This window comes from Orcinus orca, chromosome 6 (genome assembly GCF_937001465.1).
Source record: "Orcinus orca chromosome 6, mOrcOrc1.1, whole genome shotgun sequence".
In the NCBI taxonomy this organism is placed as follows: domain Eukaryota; kingdom Metazoa; phylum Chordata; class Mammalia; order Artiodactyla; family Delphinidae; genus Orcinus; species Orcinus orca.
The window spans coordinates 86,472,660-86,495,515 of NC_064564.1; the positions used below are offsets into that span (position 1 = coordinate 86,472,660).

General features: G+C 49.3%; 1 protein-coding gene across 12 annotated transcripts in view; it reads left to right on the forward strand.

The window, feature by feature from the left end:
* Positions 1 to 22,856, forward strand: part of CCDC180 (coiled-coil domain containing 180) — a 56,745-nt gene that overhangs the window by 14,088 nt on the left and 19,801 nt on the right. For 11 of the 12 annotated variants that reach the window (XR_007477977.1, XM_033431157.2, XM_049711127.1 and 8 more), the window contains 15 exons: positions 1,672 to 1,751; positions 4,295 to 4,383; positions 6,105 to 6,227; positions 7,346 to 7,519; positions 8,368 to 8,483; positions 9,533 to 9,659; positions 11,297 to 11,336; positions 11,465 to 11,883; positions 13,577 to 13,803; positions 16,896 to 17,071; positions 18,579 to 18,759; positions 19,525 to 19,671; positions 20,342 to 20,486; positions 20,678 to 20,794; positions 22,074 to 22,172. Coding sequence is in view for 11 of the 12 variants with exons in the window: in XM_033431157.2 (XP_033287048.1) it covers positions 1,672 to 1,751; positions 4,295 to 4,383; positions 6,105 to 6,227; positions 7,346 to 7,519; positions 8,368 to 8,483; positions 9,533 to 9,659; positions 11,297 to 11,336; positions 11,465 to 11,883; positions 13,577 to 13,803; positions 16,896 to 17,071; positions 18,579 to 18,759; positions 19,525 to 19,671; positions 20,342 to 20,486; positions 20,678 to 20,794; positions 22,074 to 22,172 (2,260 nt within the window). In the remaining variant the exon portion in view is untranslated. Of the gene's footprint in view, positions 1 to 1,671; positions 1,752 to 4,294; positions 4,384 to 6,104; positions 6,228 to 7,345; positions 7,520 to 8,367; positions 8,484 to 9,532; positions 9,660 to 11,296; positions 11,337 to 11,464; positions 11,884 to 13,576; positions 13,804 to 16,895; positions 17,072 to 18,578; positions 18,760 to 19,524; positions 19,672 to 20,341; positions 20,487 to 20,677; positions 20,795 to 21,295; positions 21,443 to 22,073; positions 22,173 to 22,856 lie in introns of those variants that run through there. The other variant, XM_049711129.1, reaches the window with a different exon arrangement.

A 22,856-nucleotide genomic window follows, 5' to 3' on the forward strand; every position in this document is an offset into this window, starting at 1 on the left:
CACCTATGTTTCCTTGACCTGTCAGCGGCTGCTAGGGAGCCTTCTAATCAAGCCCGAGGAGCTGTTCCATGGAACGGCCTCATGGGATCACACGTAGCGCCCACGTCCCATCCCGGCCCAGAGCTCCAGGCCTTCCTCTGTAGACCCAGAGCCCCAGACGCCCGGCGAGGATCCTTGTTTCGGCACATGCCAGGCCCTCTGCAGGCTTGTGGGCAGTGATGGCAGAGGGGTGGGGAGTCTTATTAAGATTCCCAGGGCCCCAAGAGGGAGTTATCCAAAATCCCAGGAGAATTCCCATGGATTTTCCTGGACCCAGTAAGTATATGTGCATGTAATTTTAAAATAGTTTTTAAAAATAAAATTTGCATTTTGGAGTAATGTTAGATTTACAGAAAAGTTACAAACGTAGCACACAGAATTCCTGTATACTCCTAATCCAGTTTCCCTAATGTTGTCATCTTACACTGCCTGTGGACACTTGTCAACACTAAGAAATTAACTTTGATGAGTTCCCATTAAGTAAGCACCAGACTTTTTCGGATTTCACCAGTTTTTCCACTAATGTCCTTTTTCTGTTCCAGGACCCAATCTAGGATGCCACATTGCATTTAGTACAATGTTTAGACTTGAGATTATACCCTGCACACTCTTGTACCTACCTTTTGCTCTTTACTGTCCCACTATGAGGGGGCTGCCCAAGACCATCCTGGGTTACACGTCTTGTCCTGACATAATTGTTAATCTCATCCCCCTTTCACTGGCAAAATGTCCTGGTTTGGACAATAAAGAGCATGTCATACGCATTTTTCCACATCAGTAAACACCACCTGTAACTTCCTTAGTGGCTTAAAGCAACAATCATTTTTTGCTTCTCATGATTCTGTGAGCTGGCCGAGCAGTTCCCTGTGGCTGGGCTGGATGGCCTTACTCCCGTGTCTGGAGCCTCTGCTGGGGCAGCTGGGGCCTCTCTCCACTTGCTCCCTCAGCCTCCAGGAGGCTAATCCAGGCTTGTAGGCATGGTGGTGGTGCTGGCAGAAGAGCTCCCTACAGCAAGAGAGGGCAAGCGGAATGCATAAGCCCTTTCCCCATGCCTTTTCTGTGTCATGTTTACTAGTGTCCCATTGGCCAAAGCAAATCTCATGGCCAAGCCCAGATCCAGGGGTGGAAAAATAGACTCCACCTGCTGGTGGGAGGACCTAACGATACTGACCATTTTTCAATCTGCTACACTCTTTTTAGTGACTACAGAAGAGAATTCATGTATTTTATTTAGACAAGTCCCTATTGTTGGAATGAAGGTTGTTTTTGATCTTTTGAGTGTTTATAAACAGTACTGTTAAAGAACTGTCTTAATGCATAAACTCTGTATGCATTTTATATTGTTATCTCTCATTAGGTTCCTCGAAGTGGCTTCCTGGGTCGTGTGATAACCATTTGGTTTTTTTCCATTAGGAAAATTCAGTTTTATTTTCTAAGTAACATGCTCAATAATGTTCTTAGACCTTTTCACGAGGTATGCTTTTGGCACCAGGAAATCCCCAACAGGTCACTCATTTCATCGGTATTTACGTAGATACTTCCCTAGACCCGTGTTCCTTGAAGATGCTACCAATTTTGGTAAGTGAATGTTTTATTCAAGTATGGCTCACGTGTCACATCTTCCTTCCCCAGTGACCTCCTGCCCCCCAATTACAGCAAAGCTCAGCTGACTGAATGGCGTTCTACTCTCAACTCCCTGAATAAGCACCTCGGTGAGTGACGTTTGTGGGATCCCACTTGAGTGTCACCAGAACTCTGCTCAAGTAGTAGCTTCGTAGCAGCTTCAGTCTGTCAGCCAGTCATTTATGTGAGAGTCTGTTATAAACTCACGAGTAGGTGGCAAGTCCCTCTTGGGGAAGAAGGGTTGGGGTGTGGAGAGAAGAGTAAGCTCTGAGGGTTTATCTCGGACCCCCAGACCTTGCCTGGCAGAGCCCCTCCTCCTCCCACCACCTCCCAAGTCACTTCCCAGCTGGTCCCACACTCTGACCCCTGACCACAGCGTGGAGCCAGAGGGATGGCTCCAAGGACCACCTGTGAGGACGGCTCAGGGGCCAGACCCTGGACGTATGAGGTGCACTGTCCCCACTCTGGGACCTAGGGGAAGTCATGGCCTCTCTTGGCCTCCAATTCCTCCTCCATAAAATAGGAATCTCAAGAGGAGTAATAAAGGTACCTACCTTGTGGGCTTGATATAAGAATCACGTGCAATCCTGCAGTCCAGTCATAGTTCAGTGGCTGGCTTACTCAGTGCTCAAGAATAAATAGTAATGTTTAGAAATTCTCTATAACCAGGGTCCTCAAACTCCAGCCCACAGGCCACTGCCCGTTAGTAAATAAGGGTCATTGGGACACAGCTCCACTCATTTGTTTACGTACTGTCTCTGGCTGCTTCTGCTCTATAACAGCAGAAATTAGTGGTTGCAGCAGAGACTGTATGGCTCTCAAAGCTGGAAATATTACTATCTAGCAGAGTTTGCCAAGTCTTGCTCTAGAAGATATATTCAATACAGTATTTCAATCTCCTTTGAGGCAACCCAGTGAGGTCGGTGGTGTCATTGGCCCTCTGTGATAGAGAAGGATTCAGAGGCACAGAGAGGTGAAGTGTCCTGCCCAAGGTCACACAGCCAAGGAAGTGTCACAGCCAGACTTGACCTGGGTGCTTTGGTTAGTAGTACCCACCACTGCTCCCAGGGCTCTCGGGTTTATAATTCCAAAGGTATTATAATTATATTATAATACCAAGCATAAGAGTCCTGAGACCCTAAATAATAGCAATGGCTGCCATTCACTGGACGCCTCCTAGGAACAAGTGTGGTGCTGGGCCCTGGTAACCAGCAGGGTGGATCTCTCTCGAGTGCTTCCAGTCCAGAGCGGAAGTCAGACCACGCAGGATGTTACAGCAGGGAGTGGACAGGTGGCCAGCTACATGAATGTGTATTTGGGGGCACAGCCTGGTTAAAGGTTATAAGACACCTTGCCAAGGAAGTGATCATGCAGTTGAGACCTGCAAGGCAAGTACCAGGTAGCCAGGCCCAGGGGTCAGGGGAGCTTTCTAAGCCGGAAGACTAGTACGTGGGGAGGCTGAGAGGTCAGACAGAGCTGGGGCCTTCAGGGAAAGGAGAAGGTGGCAGGCGAGGCTGGAAGATGCCAGAGGGCCATACTGTGCTGGCCATGTGGCCATGTGCGGAAGGCTGAACTTTATCCTGAAGGCAGTGGGAACCCAGTGGAAGGTTCTGAGCTGAGAGTGATAAGGTTAGAGGGGGGAACGGATCAGAGGGGTACAGGAACAGAAGCACAGAGACCCGGGGTGGGGCTTCATCATAGTGACTTCATAGGAAGGGTGGAGGTGTGCTAGCCTAGGCAGCGGCCCTGGGGATGGGAGAAACCAGCTTTATGGCCTCTCCTCACCAGTTCCACTACACATCTACCCTCCCCAGTGTTCTTTTTTTTTTTTTTTTCCGGTACGCGGGTCTCTCACTGTCATGGCCTCTCCTGTTGCGGAGCACAGGCTCTGGACGTGCAGGCTCAGCGGCCATGGCTCACGGGCCCAGCCGCTCCGCGGCACGTGGGATCTTCCCAGACCAGGGCACGAACCCGTGTCCCCTGCATCGGCGGGCGGACTCTCAACCACTGCGCCACCAGGGAAGCCCTACCCTCGCCAGTGTTCTAACTGCCATCCAGCCTGCCTTCCTCCCAGCCCTTGTCAAGGAACAACCACCACACAATCTTTGTGTTATCTTTCAGTTTCTAGAACTGCCAGGAACATTAAACTTCAGTTCCTTATCTTAGACACCAAGAGATACACCGAGGTGACTATAAACCAGAAACAGTAGGGCAGAGGAAGAGGAGAAGATCAATCAATCAATTAATCAATCCATCAGCTTTGGAATGTTCCGCTAGTCCATTCGCTTCTTACGGTATTCACCACACACATGATCTGTAAACGCTCCTTAATTTGCACCTGGTTACTGTTCTGTGACGTGGTGCAACTCCCCCAAAAGAATTTCACCAGCCTCGAAACTGAGTCAAGAATTAGGGTCAGAACAGAAAAAGGTGGCTCCTCATTTGAGGTCCTTATCTTGGGGTGTCAGGAACTTTGAGGCGAGGGAGATAGCAGCCCCTGATCTAAATTATCCCCGCTATTGAGGCACTTGGCTGGGGAGAAGCCTCTGCCCTGAGCGACGGGGAAACTCCTCTTGCCAACCTCCCCTCTTCTTCTGGAAGAGCTGCTGACGTCTTTTTTCCACCTATGGAGACGCCTACCACGTGGACTGCATGATGCGGATCCGCTTGCAGTATGAGAAGACCTGGCAGGAGTGCCTGGCCCAAGTGCAGAAGTGCAAGGTGGGTGCCCCTCCTGGCCCGTCTGAGGAGAGGAGCACAGGGCATGCCCCTGCCCCTCTCCAGCCCGCACACCCTGCTTTCCCTCCACGCTGGCCTCTGGGCATTCTGAAGCTGTTCCCTCAGCCTGGACCCTCTTCTCCCCAGCTGTTCCCACCCACCCCTCAGTGGCCCCCAACATGACCTCCTCCAGGAAGCCTTCCCTGACCCCACGGACAAAGTTTCCCCCTCTGATCACCTCAGCCTTCACCCTTGACCCTCTGTATCACTTCACTTTATTTATTCAGTGGAGGTCATGTCATGGGAGTTATTTCCAATGCTTCCCTTTTGTAGATAGTGTTGCCACTGGCATCACACACAACTTCACTCCACCTGCCCACCTCTGTTAGAGGGTGAGACAGCGAGTCCTCTCACAACCCCCTTCAGTTACAATGCCTGGTTTTCTGAGGTGCAAGGACATACTGGGTCAGAATGCCCCCTCCGTGCCTCCTTGGGAAAACTGTTTAGATGAAAAACCCCCAAAAGCCTAAACATTTTGAAGATGGTGTAACCTGCCGGCTCTGGCGGTAGGAGTCCCCAAGCCATGAGGGTCTCACCTGTGGGCCCCAAGAAGCGCCTGTTCCTCCATCCATCCCTCGTGTGTGTGTCTGTCGAGCTTTGGCTCTGTCACCAAGACTCTGAGGTGAGCAGCGTTCAGGGGAGCAGAGCGCTCTCCAGTGTGATGCACGGTGCGGGCGCTGTGGTCTCTGGGGGCTGTGCCACACTCTTGCACCCACTCTCATCAAATCCTACAAGGCCCTGCAGAGTGGGTGTCGCTGGCCCCATCTGGAGGTGAGAAGACCAGTTTGCAAAAGGCCCAGGGGCTGTCCGAGCCCACAGGACTCTGCCCACTTGCTCTGTGGCCTTAGGGGCAGTCACGTGTCTCTCAGTCAGCCCTTCAGGGGCGTCAGACTTTAGGAGTAAGGCCTGGAGGGAAACCTTGTGCCCTTGGAGAGCCTCCCCAAGGCCACACCCCCAGCGCTCACCACCTCGTCACTCACGCCCTCCCCAGAGCCCCATGGCCCTGTGGCCCTGAGTGCTGATGCCTTGTACCCATGCTCATGGCCCCTGGTTGGGTGCATGCAGGGGGTGAATGCTGACGTCCTCACGTACCCCAAGAGCACTCTGAGCCTGACAGGGGGCGCCTGGTGTTCCTGGGCAGCGGCATTGGAAGTATACCACTGGAGACACGTTTTTAATTTGGGGGAGGTTGATTTATTCTAGATTTTGTACATAAATCAAGTCTTTATTGATATAGAGAGCTGGCTTTCCAGCTGGCATAATTCCAGACAGGAAATGGGAGCCGTGTCTGGCTTGCAGCAATGCTGAGGCCGTGTAGGATGGCGGCTGAGGCCTGTAGGGTGTGCAGTAGGACAGTTCTGAGTTCAGATCCCAGTTCCACCACTTGCCAGGTGTGTGACCTCCAGCGAGTTCCTTCACTAATGTGAGCTTTGGTTTCCCATCTGCCAAACGGGGCTAATGAGAACACCTCTGGGGGACTCAGTGAACAGGGGCAGCACATAGCACCTGGACACAGTGGGCAGATAAAGCTGGACCGTCTCCACTGCTGTGGGAGTTTCCGCCGAGTTCTCGGGCATGGCTGGGAGGCGATCTCAGGGGCAGCACCAGCCCTGAGGCGAAGCCCCCATCAGCCCTAAGCCAGGCTCTGCCTTGTACCTCTCCAGAAGCAGCTGCTGGACTGGAAGGCCTTCACTGAGGAGGAAGCAGAGAGCCTGGTGAGCCCGTCCTTCTTCCAGATGGTGGGAAGTCTCCAGAGCAAGGCGGAGGAGGAGCTGGAGGCCTTGGATGTGCGTAACTGGGGACCTGTGCAGCTGGGGAGCAGGGTGGGGAGCACCCGGCATGCTGGGCTGTGAGAGGAGTGGGAGCCCGGGGACTTACAACTTTGCCGTCACTGGTGCGTGCAGCCCCTTGGAGCAGTGCCCCTGTGCCGGCTGCTCCAGGCTCACCCCTTGATGCCTCAGTCACCCGCGGACTCCGATTGAACAGTCGCGGGCAGTGAGTGCTCCCCGAGCCCTTGCCGAGTCTGGGTGCTGAAGGTCACGAGGAGCAGTAAGCCTGCATCCCATGATGCTTAGAGTCTAGAGCAGGGGTCAGCACACGTTTTCTGTGAAGGGCCAGATAGTAAATATTTTAGGCTCTGTGGGCTGTCAGATTTCTGGCACAAATTCTCGCTCTGCTGCTGTCACACAGAAGCAGCCCTATGCAATGCAGAAATGAATGGGTATGGCTGTGTTTCAATAAAACTTTATTTATGGACACTGAAATTTGAATTTCATATAATTTTTACATCATTAAATATCTTCTTTAGGTTTTATTCAGCCATTAAAAAATGCAAAATCTGTGCTTAGCTCCCAAGGTTAAACAGAAATAGGCAGGGGGCTATATTTAGCTCACGGGCCACAGTTTGCCGACCCCAGACTGTAGGAGAGTATAAGAGACACACGTGAAAGAGGGAGAGGTGAGGATTTAACAGTAGACTGTGGTGTTTGGCTCAGGTGCTGAGTCAGGGAATCCAAAGAAGGAGGGATGCCCCAGTCCAAGGTGGGTATGGCCCACCTGATGCCAGGCTGGTGTCTAGGGTGGCATCTTCTTCTTTGTAGGCCCCAAACTCCATCTTCTTCCTGTCAGGGACTTCAGTGGACACGGGGCAGGTCTAGAGATGGGACTTCAGGTCAACCAGTCCGAGGGCATGGCCTTGGACAGACCAGAAATGCTGTCCCAGCAGAGAGGGGACCGTGAGCCACGATGTGGCACAGAAGAAAACCTTGAGGGATGGTGCCCAGGCAGTGACAGCCAGTGACATGGGCCTCCACTGGCCGGCGAGGGAGCCCCGTGAGTGGGGCTCTTCTCCTCAGCCTGGGCCGATTGGCACTTAAGGCCCCTTCTCTGGGTTCTGCCACCACAGAAATCCTTCGAGGCCGTGGCGAAGCAGACAGAGCGGCAGAACTCAGATCTCTTCAGCTATTTCCAGGAGGCTGTGCAGCTGTGGGAGGTACATCGGAGCATGCTGTTGATGCAGGAGCTGGAGCTCGAGAAGAGGATGGAGCAGCAACGGCAGAAGCACAGCCGCGAGAGCCAGGTGTGGGCCCGGCATCCAGGTAGCCCCCACGAGGCATGAGCGCAGGGCCACACCCGGACTGTCAGCTGCCCAGTGGCTCTGCTTGGTGGCCCGTGAACTCAGCCAGCGTTCAGATACAAAGCAAAGAAAAGTTCAATCCATACTTCACACCATATTTTATGTATTTTATTTTTATGGAAAAATTAACCCCAAATGTATCTTAGACTCAAATGTAAAGCCTCAAGCTATAAAACTTGAGCAGATAGGAAACTGAGGCTCACCTTGGTCACGGGGCTGCATGGGAGCAGAAGAATCCTGCCAGAGTCAGGTCTGGGTTGTGCGATGGGTGCCGGATCCAGACATGTCTGTGAGGGGGTCTGCATGAGAGACAGACAGACTGCAGGGCACGGAGAATCTACCTCTGGCAGTCATCCTGTCCCCACAGGACATGAGCTGGCCCCCACCCACCTACCTTCACACAGTCTAGGGGTGGAGGGGTGCACTCAGCATCTGACGTCGAGCACAACAGGTGAGAAGGAGAGCAGGGAGTAGGTGCCTCCGGAAGGTGTAGCGGGGGCCTGCCCGGGCGGGCTGGGGGTGAGGGACATGTCCCTGAGGAGTCCCATCTAGGAAGGGTCTCCAGGGCTATAACGTAGACAGAGAAGAACATTCCAGGCAGGGAAAAGAGCCCAAAGGCCCAGAGCAGTGAGAGTAAGGATGGTGGTACATTTGGTGCCCCTTTTGTAGAAAAGAGCCTGCCCGAGGCACCTGGACCTCAGCTCCAGGGGCAGGGTCTCTGCGTGTCACGTACACTCGTCGAGCTCTGGTAACTCACATCTGCTTCCTTCTGTTTGGGGTGTGGCTACCAGGCCCAGGAGGCTCACCTCGATAAGCTCTTGGACCAACTGAGGCAGCAAAGCTGTGAGAATACCCTGAAGTTACACCTGGTAAAGGCCAAAGATTTTCTGAAGAATATGAAATGCAGGTAGGCAGACCAGACGCCAGAAGGGGATGGCCTGGAGTTCATATTCAGGATCAGAAGGTGCCTGCCTAGGAGCCCAGCCCAATGATGCCTCCAACATCAGAGATCACTGTGGTTCTTTGCAGCTCTACCCTCAGCCAGCAGAAAAGGTTTCAGGGAGAACTTGGATCAGAAAAGTTTATGGAGGGAGGTTTCTATGCCATGGAGTTTAAAGGTCAAGAGCATGGACCCTCCCCCCACCTCCTTAACTTTTAAAACATACATGCTTTGTTAAAGAAAAAAAAAGTTAACAAATGCAAACATGTAGGAAATTCTCCTAACTTCTGCCCAAGTCGTCCTTTTTGTGAACACAGACGTTTATAAATATGGATATGTATATACACATACAGTGTTTTTAAGATAAGAATTGTTGTATAACTGCAGATTTTTTTCATTTTTAAATGACCATCCGTTCATTAATACGGATGCTTCGTAATGAATTAACCATCCTCCAGTTGATTAGCTTTTTAAGACGGGTGCCAATCTCTCAATATTAAAAGCAGTTCCCTGTGAACTATCTCGTAGCTTGGGGCCTTTGTAAGGACTAGTCACAGAAATGGAACTGCACTACCAACTGACTGCAGTACTTAGAGTCAGAAGTACGTTTTAAAGCAAATAAGTAACCCCCTGAACCTTGGTCTTAACTAGGGAACAGACAGAAGTCTGGGCCTTGGGGTTTTGGAGTGCTTGATGGGATAATATAGGTAAAGTTCAAGGACAGGGTTAGTACAGTAGACAGGAAGTGGGAACCCATGTTACAACATGCAGAGAACTCTCTCACGTGTGTTTCCTAAATGTTCTACAAAGAGTATGTATTCTTTGTATGATCAGAAAAATAGCAAAACAAAGCAAAGACTGTTATTGTAAAAGGAAACCTACGCAGTAGCTCTGCGCAGAGCTAAATGCCAGATACAAGCCCACCTCCATGTGGTCCCAGGCATGGCTCTTGGCTGGGGGTCTCTCACACCCAGCTGACCCCCCTTAGACAGGGGTCTCACCTCCCTGCCTCCCAGGTATGAGAGTTCTCATGGCCTCCTGACAAAGGAAGTGATGGAATACCCAGCGATCATACTGAAGGAACTCAACTCCTACAGCTCTACCCTCAGCCGACACTTCTGTGTTCGTGAAATCTTTGAACAGGTATGGAAAGGGATACAAAAAAATCCCAGCTGCTCACCAAGGAGCAATGGGGAGAGGATGACGTCTAGGTCTTATTTGCCTCAATTTTGAAAGCCTCTCTGGACTGTGGGGAGTTAGAATCTATGTCAGGACATCAAGGAGTGAGAAGCTAAAAGCGTCTCCTAAAGAGACCATCTCTTCTCAGATTAAAAGAGGTTGAAGGGCTCAGAATCCAGGCCTCAGGCTTGAATGGAATTATAATTAAAAGGCTAATTTATGTGACTCTTTGAGTTCCATTCACCCAACTCACCACTGCTGCATAACCCTCCTAAAATACAGCTCTGAGGTACCCACTCTCCTGCTCACCAGCTCTGCAGCCCCTACCAAACCCAGCCCACAGTCCCTAGATGACCTCAGAGGCCCCCCGCATCTGGGTCCCGCCCTGACTCTCCCTGCTTCAGCAAACTCCTCACTCTTCCTACATCTGCCACTGCCCCCTGCCCTTCCTCACCCTGCTCCTCTGCTGGGATCCTTCTGTTTCCACACACCCCAAACCCACCCATACTTCCAGCCACTGCCAGTGACAGGATCCCCCCCACTCACTCTGACCCTCATCTCCCCTTCCTCACCCCGTCACCTCTCCTTTCCCTGAACGGGCTTGTACGTTGGTCACTGTCAAATGCAGGAGTTCAGGGCATCCTACTGGAAGGGGTTTTCTGAGGGGCAGGTGTGCCCTCCTAACTTTCGTCCAGCTTCCACTGCCCTCAGCAGTGTCCTGCACATTATTCAGACACACTGAGTGCTCCCTGGCAAATGCACGAATGCCCGGAGTGTCCTGGTCTGACTCTCCCAGAGTTGGCTCTTTCCCACACACGCACCCAGAGTCCTGCATGGCCAGGGCTGAAGATACTTGTGGCTGACACTGAACCTGGTGAGGGTTTCCCATAGGTGTGGGGTTCCTGACTCCTCAGAGAATCCCTCCCCCAAGCAGGGATCCGTGTCCCAATTGCTCGTGAATGCTTCGTGGGGCACCTGGCTTGAGGTGGAACTCAGGCTGTCAGTGGGGAAGCTCACTATCTTTGAGATCAGTCTGGTTGCCTGGGTTAAAGTGTAGGTGCTACTGTGGTCTCCGTGTCACAGGGAGGACACTGAGCCCGTAGGGTTTAAGGGACTTGCCCAAGGTCATCCAGCTTGTGAGGAGCTGGAATTCGGATCCACTCTTATCCATGGCACACTATATCCACAACTTCACCCACGGCCTGTGAGAGAGGGAATCTGTAGTGTTGACGAGGGGGCTCCCAGATCTTGTAAATCATGTTCATTCTGTATGTTTGCATCCAGCACCGGGTGTAGCAGACTCCTGCCCCTTTGTTTGCATCCGTCCACTTATACTTTCTTGCTTTTTGCTCCAGATCACTGCTAGAAATGTGTCAGAATGAGATTTTATTCTGTGATTGCCATTGTGTGATGAAAGCTTTGCTAGCCTGCTTGGGATTAAGGAAAACTGATTGGGAACACCCTGATTACCCCTGCGAAATAAGTGGTCAAGGCCTGCATCAGATGTAGAAGGGGAGGGGCGGGGCCTTTTCCTTAAAAGAAAAGATACGCCCTCAGAAGTGGCGCTCTGCTCATTCCGTGTCCGTGTTTTTGCCTTGTAGAACCTGGAGGGTGAAGTCATCTTCCGACTGAGGGCACCAGGTAACACTTCTACAATTCAAGTCTGAGTCTCCCCGACTCCACGCTTGTATATCTGGGGTCTGGGGAGGCCCAAGCAGGCTGTATTGGTAACCTGTCTCTTCCTGGGCTTTGGGCTTGGTCATCAACAGAACCACATGAAAAGCAATTCCAGGAGAGAAGGAGAAAACTGAGGGGAAAACAAAGGCCTAAAGCAGACGCGAGCAAAGGTGAGGAAAGCTTAAGTAGGGGAACGAGTTCCCTCAGGCCAGTGGAAGAGATAGAAGAAGTAGAAGATCAAGAAATCGAGTCCCCCACCACTCAAGAGGTGGTAGTAAGCCCACAGGAAAAGTCTGTACTGAGTGAAGAGATGGATGAGTCCAGAGGGGACTCTATTCCGGGATTAGAAGAAACGCATGTTGAAAGAGACAGCTCCTTAAAATCACCCCCGAACCAGGCAAACATGATGGTTCATGAAGAAGAAGAGGAGGAGAAAAAGGAAAAGGTGGAGGAGGAGAGGGAGGAAGAGGAGGAAGAAGAGGAAGAGCGTGAGAGTTCATCTGTGGATGAGGTAGGCCAGCAGCAGATTCACTCTTGGGTATGGAAGGTGTGCTGTGTTCACTCCGTGTGTCCCTAAGACAAGCTGGGGTCCCCAGTGGCGCAGTCTCCACTGGGGTACATATAGAGAATAACAAATGTCTGCACACCTTTTATTTTTGTCAGCAGGGATCCAATTCTTATCTCACAGCAATGCTTTTTTTGTGTGTGTGTGGTATGTGGGCCTCTCATTGTTGTGGCCTCTCCCGTTGCGGAGCACAGGCTCCGGACGTGCAGGCTCAGCGGCCATGGCTCACGGGCCCAGCTGCTCCGCGGCATGTGGGATCTTCCCGGACCGGGGCACGAACCCGTGTCCCCTGCATCGGCAGGCGGACTCTCAACCACTGCGCTGCCAGGGAAGCCCCCAGCAATGCTTTTTAAAATTCACCTTCCTCTCCTCACATCCCATCTTGCAACCTACTCTGAAGTCACCCCTCGACTTTCCTCATCCCTCCTCGGTCCTCCCTCTTTCCCAGCTCCTCTTTATTGTGTAGACCAACTTAGCCCCTCCATTCCTTCTCTCTTCCCATTCTCTGCTTATGTAAGAAAAAAGATCCATATCCAAGTTGGCAGATAGCTCCCTTTAGAGTGCAGGGAAGTAACTCTCATATTAATAAATCTTGTCGGGCTTCCCTGGTGGCACAGCGGTTGAGAGTCCGCCTGCCGATGCAGGGGACACGGGTTCGTGCCCCGGTCCGGGAAGATCCCAATGCCGCGGAGCAGCTGGGCCCGTGAGCCATGGCCGCTGAGCCTGCGCGTCCGGAGCCTGTGCTCCGCAACGGGAGAGGCCACAACAGTGAGAGGCCCACATACCACACACACACAAAATAAATAAATCTTGTCCTCAAAACACATTCAAACTCACAGAACAGTAATTTGAATTCCATAATCATGAAATTGCAAACGACTCTTTTCCTATATTGCTGTGGAAGAATTGGCATATGAGGCCTCTTTTTGAACAGGGACCCCAAACTCAAATGCCCACAGACATGCAATAGAAAAGAGGGCTGGACACCAAGTGTAAAATAGTGACACATGAGAGAGGCTACTGTCTTAGTCCTCTCAGGCTGCGCTAGCAGAACACCACAGACTGGGTGGCTTGTAAGCAACAGACATTCATTTCTCACGGTTCTGGAGGCTGGGAATTCAAGATCCAGGCGCTGGCAGCTTCAGTGTCTGGTGAGGGCCTACTCCTTGGTTCACAAACGGCTGCCTTCTTTCTGTGTCCTTACATGGTGGAAGGGGCAAGAGCTCTCTGAGATCTCTTTTATAAGGGCACTAACCCCATTCATGAGGGACGGCTCTGCCTACATGACCTAATAACCTCCCAATGCCCACCTGCAATTACCAACACACTGGGGATATGAATTTTGGAGGGACATCAACGTTCAGTCGATGGCAACCATGCAGCCATTATTCAGTTCCAGCCAACAATGCCCTGTGGGAATGTAGGCTCAGAATTTCCAGATTTTCTGATTTTAAAAAGAAATCAGAAATCCAGATTTTTAGGTGGAATTTCCCAATTTTAAAAGGCACTGTATGGGCAAAAAGCAATCACAGGCAAGATTTGTCCCACAGGTTTACAACCTCTGATGTCACGGAACCTGTGGTAGGGATCACCAAGTCTGTTTGATGATGGCAAGTCTAAAGTCTTGTTTTCTGCTTAGGTCAGAACCCAGGAAGAGAGTCTGGGAGCGGTCTCCCATAAGGAAATGGAGTCCTTCACAACGTCCAGTGGTTCCACTTACTTTGTCTTCCTGCCCCTGGAACAAGAAGAGAGTAGCAAGAGGCCCCATTCCAACCTTTCTGCCATTCTCTTCAATGACACTTCCAGTGCCAAGGTCCTAGAACAAGTGATCATTCCATCCAGACTAGTTTTAGAAATTAAGAAACAGTGAGTAAAAAACCCTTTTATTCTCATTCTCCTTGAGTTTTATTAACAAGGTGAAATAGTATAATGGAAGATTGGACTCGTTTTGGAAAAGAAAACACGTAGGTAACTGAGGGTAGACATGAGAAACACAACACAAAGTAGCAGATGTCCAGGGATTTTTCGCAGTCACAGATATCCTCTGTGAGAGTGAGCCCTCTGCCTGTCCCAGGATGACTTGCTGGCCTGGGCCTTGTATCAATACAGAAGAAACAGGGTTTTCCCTAGAAGGTGTTTCTGGGTTCTAGATCCTGGCATGTCTGTTAATATTAGAGTTCCTTTTCTTTTCTTTTTTAGGAAAATTATATAGATATAGACCATAGTTATGAGTATATCAGTATGGTATTTTGCTCTGGTTATGTGACACATTTAATGTAGAAAATTGAAAAAAGTACAATGAATAATATAGAATAATTTTACCACTGAATATCTACTGCCCCTAACTCCCAAATTTCTTTCTGGTCCTTTATGTTTGAATTTGGAACAAATGTGAAAATTTGCATTTGGCTCTTGGATAGTATTTGCATTGCCCTCCTGATACTACAGTGTCATAGCTAGGACTAACCAGCTAGAGATCACCTGGTTAGTCTACCTCCCATGTTTATACATGGACAGGAGACCAGAGGCAGGGAGTAGAAGGAGTAAAGTCAGGCCTTTGGACTCTATTCTTCTTCACCTCAGCATCATCTCACCTTGAAAATGTCTTCTGACTTGAACCTCATCCTCCTCCTTCCTCTGTCACAGGCCATTGTCTGCCCTCTCCATAGACCAGGGAATGAAGAAAAGCAAGGACCACCATCGGAGCTAATATTTATTGAGAAAGTTTAATACTCTCAATAACTAAGAGAGAAGTACTGTAATTAGCTTATTTTACAGGTGATTCTAGAAACTGAAGCTCAGAATTTATAACTTGGATAAGATCTCTGAGATAGGAAGTAGTTAAATCCAGGATATGAACCTAGACCCTGTAATTCCAGAGTCTTGAACCAAACACTATGCCATCTGGCCTTGAGACCAACCAAAAAAATAGTTCTGTGTTCAACGGATTGGATTTGAATGTTGAAGCATAGGATACATACCGAAAAGTATGGAAATTATGAGCATAACTCAATTAATTACCCAAAGGGAACACACCCAGTAATCAGTACCCACAGGAAAGACAGCACTACCAACTTCCTTCATGTACCCATCTCACGTCACTGCCCTCCCTTACCCAAGGATAACAAATATTCTAACTTCTGAATTAGTTTTACTTGTTTTTGAACTTACTTAAATGGAATCCCATGGAATGTACTCTTTTATATCCGGCTTCTTTTGGTGAACATGTGTATACATTTCTGTTAGCTATATAACTAAGAGTGGAATTGTTGGGAAATTGACTTATATGTGTGTCCATCTGTCTCAGAGGAGATACAACCAAAAGATACTGCCAAAGAGGTTTCAAAAGTGGTTTTGTTTTAACAGTTTACAGCAGTGTATGAGAGTTCCAGTTGCTCCACATCCTCACTTGGTTTTGTCAGTAGTTTTTATTTTAACCATTCTGGTGTATGTGTAGTGGTGTTTCTTTGTGGTTTTAATTAGCATTTTCCTGATGAGTAACAATGCTGTGTACCTTGTCATATACTTATTGGCCATTTAGTAATCTTTCTGTGAAATGCCTAGCCAAATTTTTTGCCCATTTTTTTCTGGTGGATTGCCTATCTTATTTCTTATTAATTTATGTGAGTTATTGATCTCAGATATGAGTTTTTTATTAGTTAAATACATGGCAAATGTTCATCCTGCTCACTGTGCTTGCCTTTTTTGCTCTCTTAAAGGTATCTTTTGATGAACAGAAATCCTTTTAATAAGGTCCTAGTCATCAGTTTTTTTCACTAGGGTTAGGGTAATTTCTGTCTTATCTAAGATATCTTTGCTTGCCTCAAGGTCATGAAAATATTCTCCTGTGTTATCTACCATAAATGTTATAGTTTTAAACTTTCATAGTTAGATGTACAATTCAACTGGAATTGATTTTTGTTTATGTATGAGGTAGAAGTCAGATTCATTTCTTTCCCACATGGATAACCAGTTGACCCCAGGCCATTTGAGAAGACTCTCCTCTCTCCACAGCTCTGCCAGGCCTCGCATCACCACCTCCCCCTGACTGATTACTGTAGCTTTATATTAAGTCTTATTATCTGGTGGTGTAAGTCCTCCAACCTTGACGTCCTCCAACATTGTTTTGACTCTCCTTGGCCCTTTGTATTTCTATATAAGTTTGAAATCAGCTCATCAGTTTCCAAAAGAAGACATTTGCCGAGCTTTTAATTGTTATTGTATTGGATGTGTAGATACATTTGGAGAGAACCAACATCTTAACAATATATAGCCAAGAAAATCACTCTACATTTTAACAGGATGAAATAATAAACTGGGAAGAATATTTGCAACTCACATCTCAGTCAAAGGACCTCATGTTTCCAATACATAAAGAGATTCTAGAAATTAATAAGAAAAAAGGCAACTACACACTAGAATGATGGACAAAAGATATTAATGGATAGTACACAGAAAAAGAAATTTAATAGTCTTAAACACATGAAAATATGCTCAATCTCAGTCATAATATGAGAAAATTGTCAAATTCAAGAGTTTGACAGTACATTCTGAAGCTATGGATAAATAGGAACTTTTATTCATTGTTGATGGGAGTTCAAGTTGCCTTGCAACAGAAGCAGTTTGGCTGTATCTACCAGATCCACAAATGTATTTCAGGCTTTGATTCAGTAGTTCCCTTTCAGGGAATTTAATCCTATAGAAATTGTTCTACACTTGACATATGTACGAGGTTATTCATTGCAGTCTTCTTTGTAAGAACAAATGGTTGGAAACCACCCAATGTCCTTCAACAGGGGGTCTGGCTAAATGAATGATGGTCCACCCAAACAAAGAGATACAGTGTAGTGGGAAATAAAATAAGGAAGAAGTAGTAGAAGGGGGAAGCACTTTAAGCATCAGTGTGGAAAGATATCTCCCTGGTCACAATTGCTGACCCTCGCTGGTCTCTCCCTTAGGCTTCGAGCTGGCTTTTTTGAGCACTTAGAGAAGTGGTTTGACCAATGTGCCCTCAATGCCCGGGTCATTGTGGCCACCAAGATTGATGAGCTGGATTCAGAACTGGAGCTGCGTCTGCACCTGCACCAGCCAAGAGCCCAGCTCATTGAAAAGGACATCCACAACGTCAGGGCAGGTACTGCAGACCCCCGGTGTCTGTGCCACTGCAGCCCTACATTCATTAGCAGCTTGTACCACGCAACGCTTAGCATGTTGTCATCACACGTTGGAAGATGTGCGTGAGGGTTCATACCTCCCAGGTTGGCAGAGAAGGTTGTACTCAGAATCCTCATTTAAGGTTTTTTTTAAAGAAGGTGTTAGATGCTGAAATGAAGAGTATTGTCCTATTTTAGCTTTGTGGATCCCAGATATGCTCACACACCTGTCAGACACACACCTGCATGGCAGATACCCTAGAGGCAAGCCTCTAGTTCAGGAATCAGAGCTAACAGGTTCAACCTGTCTAGCTGTGGGATTCTGGGCAGGTTACCTGACCTCTCCGATCCCTTCCTAACCTGCAGAAGGCATGCTGTTGGTGCTAATTAACTCTTCTTGAAATGGTACAGTGAGGAATCATGAGCATCTAGCATAAGCCAGAACCTCCAAAAGTGGTAGCCATTATTTTCAGCTTATAATTTTTAACACTTAAAAAGACGTGCCCTTTCTCTCTAAGGCAGAGGGCTCCATTAATTGGAGGGAGGGCACTTTTATTTGGATCCTTCAACGGCTCCTGTCAGGTTTTTACTCGAGTCACACTTCAAGCTCCATTATTGACCCTGAAAGCTTCCAGAGAGCCTCCACGTGACCCCACCCAACCTCCTATTGCCTGGAGCAGCGAAAGAGTGTGGACTCCAGAGGCCCAATGCTTGTGGCCTTGGGAGACCAGCTTCACTTTTGGAACCTCGTTGTCCTCATATGGGAAATGTGTGCGTTAATTATAAGTATAAACAAAGATGCTCCCTGAAGGCTGGTTTCCTTCCCCTTCCCTGGCTCCTGGCCCAGTGCATAATGTGAAAAACGAGGCTGGGGAAGCAAAGCCCCAGAATCCCACCATTTGTTTTTGGCAGAGCTGAGACCATAGCACTTCCTCCACTCCAGGCAGTAGGAGGTGAGATGAGGTGAGCTGGGACTCTCTGCTAATTCTAAAGGCCTATGATGGAGCTCTTGAAGTCCATTGTAACTGAGGCTCATTGGAAATGAGAAGCCACTGATATAAAGGGACACATGCCAACTGCCCAGCTTTGTGCTGGCTCTTTTCTCCCAGGCCTTCGCATCGAGATCCCTGCCCTCCCCAACACCCATCCCACCTGCTCCTGGGGTGGGAGGTGCTGTCCGTCTCCCAGGCTTTGTTCCCTTCTGCTGCAGGCAGGGTATCTCCACCGCAGGAACCTCGCTGATCACAGCCGGCCAGATCCTCCTCTCCAGTTAAAGACCCAGGGCTGTCTCATATTGGCCTCCCTGAGATCTGTGTCCATTCCCAGGCCAGGCCCCGGGGAGGGCAGTGGGGACAGGATAAGGGACCTTGGCCTGAGAGGTCCCTGCTCTGTAGCTGGCCCGGGAGAGGCACATCACTGTCCAGGAAAGCGCTGTCCTGAGCTGGCTTGAGATCCTGGAGGGCCTCATCTCCCCTTGTCCTTTTCCAGCCGAACTCTTGCTTCACCAAGAGCGGCTGGACAGCCACTGTGCGGGGGTGATGGAGATGCTGAGGAAGGAGAGGAGGATGTTCTGCCAGTTCCAAGAGGAGCAGAACATGAGGAGCAAAGACTTCCAGCGCAAGATTTGCGACATGGAGCACATCTTCTTGAACGCCACCAAGAGCCAGAAGTAAGGGCACTGGGGGTCTCAGCTGCAGCCTCGTGGCCCTAGAATCCCCGCCAGGTGGCTGTTCTCAGAGGAGTGGTTACCCCACCCCCTGTGGGTAATAGAAGGGTCAGGGTTTCCAGAAGGGTTTTCACCTCTTCGCAAGGGTGCAGCTGTGTGAAGCGTCTGGCTGGGGGCTGGGCGCTGGGGGTGGGGGAGCAGCCAAAGAGAGAAAAGGGTGCCCGTGGTCAGAGTGCCGGGGTGCAGATGATGTGCCCTGAAACGTCCATGGTGGGAAGGACCGCTCCTATCAGGGGAAGTCAGGAAGAGCTTCCTGCAGGAGGCCTTCCGGCCTGGGATGGAGAAAGGTGGGGAGGGGGCAGGGTTCCCCCGTCGGAGAGGAGCACTGGCCCGGCTCGAGGTGGAGATGCCCTGATCTCAGGGCAGAGTGAGGGGTCCCAGGAGGCCCCTCAGGGGTTTGAGGTGAGGTGCCTGTGAGTTATAGCGGGTGGAGGGAGGAGGAGGCGGAGCCAGTAGGACCTGGGGATTCTCTTAGCAATCTGGTGGCAGGGGCCGGACAGAGGAGAGGGCTGCCCTCTGGTCCAGCTCACTGAGAGCCCCACATGCACTGGCATCATGAATTTCCTTCTAAGGCCTCTTTTTCTACCCAGAGAAGACAGGCAGTGGTTCTGGTGACCCCACAGCTGGGCTTGGCATGTGGAGCTCAAGCCACCTCCCAGGCTGACCGCCCGTGCCCAGGTCACCACCCTGCCCTCCCGTGTCCCCCAGGCTGGTCACTCTCAGCAGCACTCTGCACCAGGAACTGCTCAGCTACGTCGACGTTGTCCAGGTGTCCCTGCGCAGCTTCCGCCAGTACCTGGAGGAGAGCCTGGGCAAGCTTCGCTACACCAACGTTGAGTTTGTCAGGCACTGCAGGTGAAAGCCAGCATCTGGGGCCTCTGTGGGCCACTGGGCTTCCTCTATTGAGAGGTGGTCTTGTTTGCCTCTCCATTTTTTAATAGGGACAAAATATCCGTAACATAAAATGATCCATTTTAACCATTTTAGGCGTCCAGTCCACTGGCATTAAGTACATCCACACTGTTGTGCTACCATCACCACCATCCATCGCCAGCACATTGTCACCCTCACAAATTGAATCTCTAAACACTAACTTAAACACTAACTGTCCATTTCGCCCTCCCCCAGCCCCTGGGAACCACCATTCTATTTTCGGTCTCTATGAATTTGACTACTCTAGGGACCTCGTAGAAGTGAAATCACACCAGATTTGTTCTTTTGTGTGTCTGTTTTTTTCACTCAGCATGCTGTCTTCAATGCTCATCCATGTCACAGCATCTGTCAGAATTTCATTCCTTCTTAAGGCTCAGTAATATTCCATGGTGTGGATGTACCACATTTTGTTTATCCATTCATCTCTTGATGGACATTTGGGTTGTTTCCCTGCTTCTGTCCTTGAGCTACCTGCATTTGTTTTTCCATGGTCTTGTACTTTTAATCTAAAGCCTTGTCAACCACAGTATTTGGACTGGGTGGAAAGGTTCAGGTCTGATCAGTGGATTTATTTCTCCCAAATTATTTTCAGATTGTTCTCAGAGGGAGGCAACTTTTCTTCTGAAGAAATTGACTCACTGTGTCATCGACTGGAGAAGGAAGCTGCCCGGATAGAGTTTGTTGAAAATTTAATCATGATCAGGATGGAGAAGATGGAGAGCGAGTACCTGGACCAGGTGAGCAGGCCCCACCATGACCTCTAGCCAGGCTCCCGTCATACCCGCTTACAAGGTGGTTGCCTTGCTCACTGCCTGATAGGCTGGTCAAGCCCCCTTTCCAACCATTAGCTGAGCCTGTCCCCCTCTGCTTCTAAAGTCCAAAAGTTCCAAATTAAGCCCCGCTCCTTTACTTTTTCTCTTTCTTTAAGGCTAATGATATCATCAACAAGTTTGAAAGTAAATTCCATAACCTGTCTGTGGACCTTATTTTCATAGAGAAAATCCAGCGGTTGCTGACAAATCTGCAAGTGAAAATCAAGTGCGAGGTAGGACAGATTCATTCTTCCTCTGCCCCATGGGACTTGATGTTTATCACACACACCTGCATGCCAGGCACTGTCCCAGGTGCTGGGGATACTGGTGTGGTCTCTGCCCCATGGGACTTGCACTCCAGCCCGGAAGTCAGAGATTAAATCATAATAGTTTCTAACATCCACTGAGTTATTATGCACCATGCAGCCTGCCAGTGGGCTTATTTTGATTAACTGTGTGAGTCCTCACAAGAGCTGTGTGAGGCAAGTACCGTTCTTATCCCCATTTTAGAGATAAGGAAACTGAGGCAGAGAGTCATTAAGTGACTTAGGGCAAGAACACAGAGTTCTTAAATGGTGGAGCCAAAATGTGAACCCAGGTCTGACTGACACCAGAAATTCAGGCCTTAGACATGCCAGGCCATCTGGGCTACAGAGGCCATGAGGGCTGTGTGAGGTGCGTGGGGATGTAGAGGAGAGGATTTCACCTGGACTAGGAAAGTGGTGTTTCCCAAGGCTTGATGGCGAAGGAAGAGCCAGCCAGGCAGGAGGGTGGGGAGCAGTGTCCTGGAGAGATCGTGAAAAAAATCCTGGGAAGCTGGAGCCAAGGTGAGAGAGAGAGCTCGAGCAGGAAAAAGTGGGGAGCAATGAGGCTGGAGCGGGGGCCGGGTCAGCAGGGCCGTGTGAGCTGGGCTCCTGGTGCTGGAGTGAGGGTCAGGGCAGTGGGGACAAGGGAAGGGTGCTATTTATTACAATTTTTTAAGCTGTATAATCTTGAAAAGTTTCTTCAAAAACATCACTTGATGGTTTCTCTCTCCCTAATGTGTTGCCATTTTTACTTAACCATTCCTTTTTGGAGGAACATCTGGTGGGTTTCACTTATAATATACACAATGGTGTGTTAGACATGCTTGCACTGGAAACTCTGATGGTGTCCATAGGGTGCCTCCCAGCGCTGGAATTACTGGGTTAGAGCATGAATGTTTTAAGGCTCTTTGTACTTTCCAGGTGGCTTGTACAGACATCCCCTCACCAATAGGGCATGAGTGTGTCCCTCCTAACACCCTCAACCAGTACTGCAAGTCACCAGTTTTATTTTTAAAACTTACTATTTGACAGTAAAAAAAAGTCCTTTAAATTTGCATTGATCGAGTTTCTGATATGACTGTGCATTGTTCCCCCTGATTTCATTTTTTCGGTACTTAATCCACCTCTCAGATAATGATTTGCGGAACATTTTCTTGATCAAAATAAGTATTCTAGAAACAAATCTCAGAACCTCTGGTTTTTCTAGGTTGCAAAATCCAATTTGCAAACAGATGGATTAAATTCTTCTCTGGAGCAGCTTCAAAGCAAGGCGCAAATGTGCCGAAGCTCAAGGGGAGATGAAAAAGTAAGTGCTCAGTGGATACTAAGTTATGAATAGTAAAGGTGCATCAGGCCAGAATCGTAAACTGGAAATAAACTTACATCTGTGGTCAAGATTTCTCCACCACCAGCGGGGCCTCTGAGCCTTCCTACTTAACCCCTGTTTTATTCAATGGAATTAAGGACGAGAAGAGAAACCAGCCATTGCCCCCGGCCCCTAGCACCTCCCAGGCAGGCATCTTGAGGCCAGTGAGCACAGGGGCTTGAGTCTGGCCTCCCTCCCCCTCTGATGTCACCAGGCCTCCCTCCCTGTAATTGGAACGCAGCCCTGGATGAATAACAGAGGCAGGACTCTGCCCTCTGAACAACCACCTTTTGTTCGATCTTCCTTTTGTTTTGACCATTGCACATAAATTGGTTACTTCCATTTTCTGTGTATAAGCTGTGAAAAGTCCACATTGGAGCAAAGTCTGGGAGAAGCGAGGTTCCAGGTGCCTGCCAGGCCCTGACCAGCGTAGCGGGTCTCTGCGTGCTTACATTGTTGACTTGCTTGTTTTTCTGCCTCTAGTGCATGTCTCTGTCCCTTGTGCCACCTGCACCCTGGTCACTCCAAGTAATCTTTTCTCCACAGTTCAGCCAGGCACTCGAGAACCAGATGTCCTGGCCAGGGGTTCTGTCTTCCATTTCAGTGACTAAGTTGAGGTTTTAT